Here is a 4,648-nt window from a genome sequence, read left to right as displayed (position 1 = left end):
GTATGTCCCCCAGCTCATTGGTCACACCTCAGCCTCCTCCCCACCTGAAGCCTACCCTATTTCTACAGTTGTCTCTCTTCTTTATGTCCCCTACTTATCACTTCTTGACAGTTGTGTTCCATGATATTCACCCTCTCACCCATTCTCTACCTCTAGCCATCCCTCATTCTCCCATACATTCTTGCCACCTCTACCCATTCACACTTCCTGTTTTTCTGTCCCCTCCCATTTCTACTCACCTCATATCTTGAAGATTTACTCTAACACCTCAGCTCTTTCCGGCACCACCTCAGCCTCTTTCACTCTCTCTTCTGAAATGTGAGTTTCTATGAAACTCCCCTACAGCAAGAAACTTGATTTGTTCTGTCCCTTTCTTCCTCACTTTAACCTTTCATCCCATAGCATAAAGCTGCCTCCCACCTTACTGTAGCATCACTCTATTGAGAGGTCTTGTCATGGGAGTTACTTGGTGACCCTCCTTGTGCTGGTGCTATAAGAAAAAGCACCCGAAGGGCATCTAGCTGTTGAAACCATGCCAAAGCAGTCAGGAGTTCAGTGCAGTCCACGGTTTGTCAGTTCTTATCAAACCACTCAACTTATGCCAGCATGGAAAATGGACACAAAAAATGATAATGATCTCACATACACAACAGGGATCTTTCAGTTTCTATCTACCAAATCCACCCACAAGAGTTTGGTTGGCTGGAGGTTATTGTATAAGACACTCACCCTAGGTAGCATGCAGTAGGACTGAAACCAAAACGAAGGACATTTTCCTATACTACATTATTCTACATGAGCCAACAAGGAAGCCACTTTGTGGTTGTTTGACCTGCTAGAAATAAGTCAAATGTTCAAATTACACCAAACAAAATGCTTTGCAGCACTTAGCTATGACTCTTACATTCAAATCCTACTTGAGGTCTACTTTCCCTTTTATCCTTCCTATGGTCAATTAAATTTGAGCCTTGTACCTATGTTAGAAATCAACATTTAATCCACCTCTATGATTTAGTAATCCACGTCTATGATTTATTAATCAAACTATGAGTCATCAACCCACCTCTGATTCATCAACCCACCTCTGATTCGTTAATCTACCATTATGAATCAGTAATCTGCCATTATGAATCATTAATCTGCCATTATGAATCATTAATCTGCCATTATGAATCATTAATCTGCCATTATGAATCATTAATCTGCCATTATGAATCATTAATCTACTTTTATGGTTTATTAATCTACCTCTATGGTTCATTAATCTACCTTTATGGTTCATTAATACACCTCTATGGTTCATTAATACACCTTTATGGTTCATTAATACGCCTTTATTTGTTCATTAATACACTTCTATGATTTATTTATCCCACTTCTATGGTTTTATTTATCCCACTTCTATGATTCATTTAATCCATGTGTATGTTCTGTGAATCCATCTCTATGATACATTAAACAACATCTTATTTTTCTTTTTCATTTTCTTTTTGTTTCTTTTATCTTTCCTCAAAGGTTGCTGTAACGATATTTTTTTTGGGCAAAAGTGTCATTGCATTGAATTTCAAGGGACCCCAAATTGACCCAAACGCATTTGCTGGTTTATTTGAACATCAGCACGTTGACCTGATCCCGGAGAAGACCTCAGCATATTCTAGCTCGTGGGAGAGCAAGCGATTGCAATCCAACAAATATTTCTCAAAGTCTGATCAGTTCAGTGGAAGTAGTGGTATTGGGAGCCGGTACACCGACGACGACCAGCACATTGGTGACAGCTCTTATGAATCGATTGGCTCCAAGGGTTCTGATGACAACCAGAGCATATGCAGTGATGGAATGCCTTCCACAACATCTGGAATATACCACTTTGGAGACAGCTTGAGTTCACTACAGCAGTCAAAGAGCTTTGACAGCGACATCTATCATAGCACACCAAACCTGTATGACGGTAAGACTCGATTTCCCCTATCCCTTTTTCATGGCTATGGTGGTCCTGAAACTATATTTTTTAATGTGTGTGTGAGAGGAGAGACTACTTTCATAATTCCATTCTGATGGAGGAGGGATGGTTTGGGGAGAAAATAAGAATCTATCAAGGAAGGCTTTATGTGGTTACTAGACCAGCTAGAAATAGCAGCCAAATCTCCCCCTATAACAGTGGTTCTCAACCAAGGTCCATATGGCCTCTGAGAGTCCATATAAGATTTTTGGGGGTCCACACAACAAAATAGTAAATTAGGGATCCACAATAGTATTTTAAGGGCCCTTGAGAAAATTTTGGTACGTATTGCAAGAAACAGCGAGATTTCTTTCTCTAACAGTTTACACTGTTCAGCCTACACAAGTTAATATGTGAAAAACAAAATAGGAATTTTAAAAGAAATAGCTATAAAGCTAGTTATTAAACATCAAATATCGATGGAAATCCACCAGAATAAAATCGTAATCAAAGGGATCCATAGATAAAAAAATGATTGAGAACTCCTACCCTACCATTTTGAAAAACAGATGTTGATTCAGGCATTCCTAGAAACACTATGTCTGTAAAAGGAAAAAGAATGTTGGATGGTCTTGTCTCAGTTGGAATATTTTCACTTTTTTACCTACTTGGGTTGACAAATATGGTTGACTTTGAAATTTTTTCAGTTTCAACAAGAATTGGTTTCACGAGGGAGGAACAAAGGAAAAAAAACAATATGTGTTGCACACACTCACACTTACACACACACACACACACACACACACACAAATAAAAAGTGTGAAAGAGAAGTGAAAAGAAAGAAAAATTCATATGATGTAGAAACCAAATGGTTTTCAGTAATTCTGTCAGAAAATAGGCTTTTTTTTATTGTTAAATGGTTTTGTTTTTTATTATTATAATGAAGTATTTATAAACTGTAATATTCAATGCAAAACCTAAAATACACAAAGAAAAAGAAAAGCAAAAGTTATATTTAGAAAGTATTGTCATAGAATAATGACAGTTTATTCAACTATTAACTTAGTACCTTTGACATATTTGATGTTGAAACAGATATATTTTACTGAGCCACCAATTAAAAGTACAGTCCAATACATAAACAGAGGCTTGGTTGTGTGATTAAGAAGTTTGTTTCACAACTATGTGGTTTTGGGTTCAGTCATACTGGGCAATGCCTTGTGCAAGTGTCTTCCACTTTAGCCCAAGGCTGACCAATTCCTTGTGAGTAACTTTGGGAGAGGGAAACTGTGCAGAAGCCCATTTTATGTGTGTGTCTTTGTGATTTTCTCTTGATGACTGTTTTGGTTTGCTTGCATACCTTATCTTAGCAGTTTGGTTAAAAGAGACTGCTAAAATAAGAGTCTGACTTAAATCTTTTGATGCCAACCTGCTTGAGACTGCTCTTTGTTCTATGGTACAAACTTCCTGGCTTAAAGTCATCTGAATTTAAACCTTCATCACAATTTCAAGTCCAAACACCAGCTTAATAATGACAGTCATTTTATTAAACCTGTGCAGAAATGATTAGATTATAAGTACTGCATCTACAACATCCCATGCATTTGCAGAAGGATTGCCTTTTCATCCTTCCAGGCTCCAGAAAATAAAGTGTCAGTCAAGTACTGATATCAGTGGTATCAACTCATCACATTGTCTCAAAATTGCTGATCTTTTGCTTAAATCAAAAGCAATTATTATCCATTTTAAAGAAAGCTAATCTAAAGTAGTGTTATGATGAAATATTTTTTTTTAATATTTACCTTTACGTACTTCTTAACATACTTTTTTGTGGATTTTTTTTTCTTATGACTGATTGCTCTTTCTGTTACCAGTTAAATAGAGACAAGACTGACAAAGTGTGTTTCTATGGCGACAGCACTGCGCAAGATATCACACCAACAACTCTTTGCATACTGTATCAATATCAGAAGCAAATCTCAACTTGTTTCACATATATCTCCATTTCTACATCAACTCCACGCCCCATCCTGCTCTTTTGCATTTTCCTTGTTTGTTTTTGTTGCTTTTGTATCAAATTTTTCCCTTCCTCTTCATCTTTTTCTTCCTCCTCCTTTTTATATCTTCTCTCTTCTTGCATTCTGCATGTCTATTTCTGCTAGTGTTTATCACCAAATTATTGTCTATCCCGACAGATACCAGAAAGTCCCCAGCTTCAGCTGACAGTGCTGACGCCATGTCCTCCAGCAGTCATTCATGCCAGTCATCTGGAAGTGTGGAGGGCTCCACCCAGCGGAAATCAATGCAGCGGGGAACATCTGTCGGCTCCAATGACCCACTGCAGTTCATCAAACCAAAATCAAACCCACTGGTAGTGACAGCCCAGAAACAAATATCACTATGTGAGAAGAACAAGGTTACTCGTCAAAGTGTTTCTTTGGATACTGAAGAAGACTGGTCCCAAGTAAGTTGGGAATGAGCACAGTGATTCCTTTCTAGAATCCTGCATCCACCTACCCACATATTTTTGTTCTCTTATTCTTTTTGTTTTTATTCTCTTATCTCTTTCAGTCATTTGACTGTGGCTATACTGGAGCACTGCTTGTGTATGTACGTGTGCATATGAGTATGTATATATATATACATACATACATACATATATATATATATATATATATATATATATATATATATATATATATATATATA

General features: G+C 37.2%; 1 protein-coding gene across 5 annotated transcripts in view; it reads left to right on the top strand.

Moving 5' to 3' along the window:
• The window catches only part of LOC106881609 (titin homolog), a 207,307-nt gene that overhangs the window by 168,002 nt on the left and 34,657 nt on the right, over nt 1-4,648 (top strand). For all 5 annotated transcript variants that reach the window (XM_052971545.1, XM_052971544.1, XM_052971549.1 and 2 more), the window contains 2 exons: nt 1,516-1,948; nt 4,135-4,403. In XM_052971545.1, the coding sequence (XP_052827505.1) occupies nt 1,516-1,948; nt 4,135-4,403 (702 nt within the window). The remainder of the gene's footprint in view (nt 1-1,515; nt 1,949-4,134; nt 4,404-4,648) is intronic.

This window comes from Octopus bimaculoides, chromosome 11 (assembly GCF_001194135.2).
Source record: "Octopus bimaculoides isolate UCB-OBI-ISO-001 chromosome 11, ASM119413v2, whole genome shotgun sequence".
In the NCBI taxonomy this organism is placed as follows: Eukaryota; Metazoa; Mollusca; class Cephalopoda; order Octopoda; family Octopodidae; genus Octopus; species Octopus bimaculoides.
This window is presented reverse-complemented; position numbering and strand designations above follow the sequence as displayed.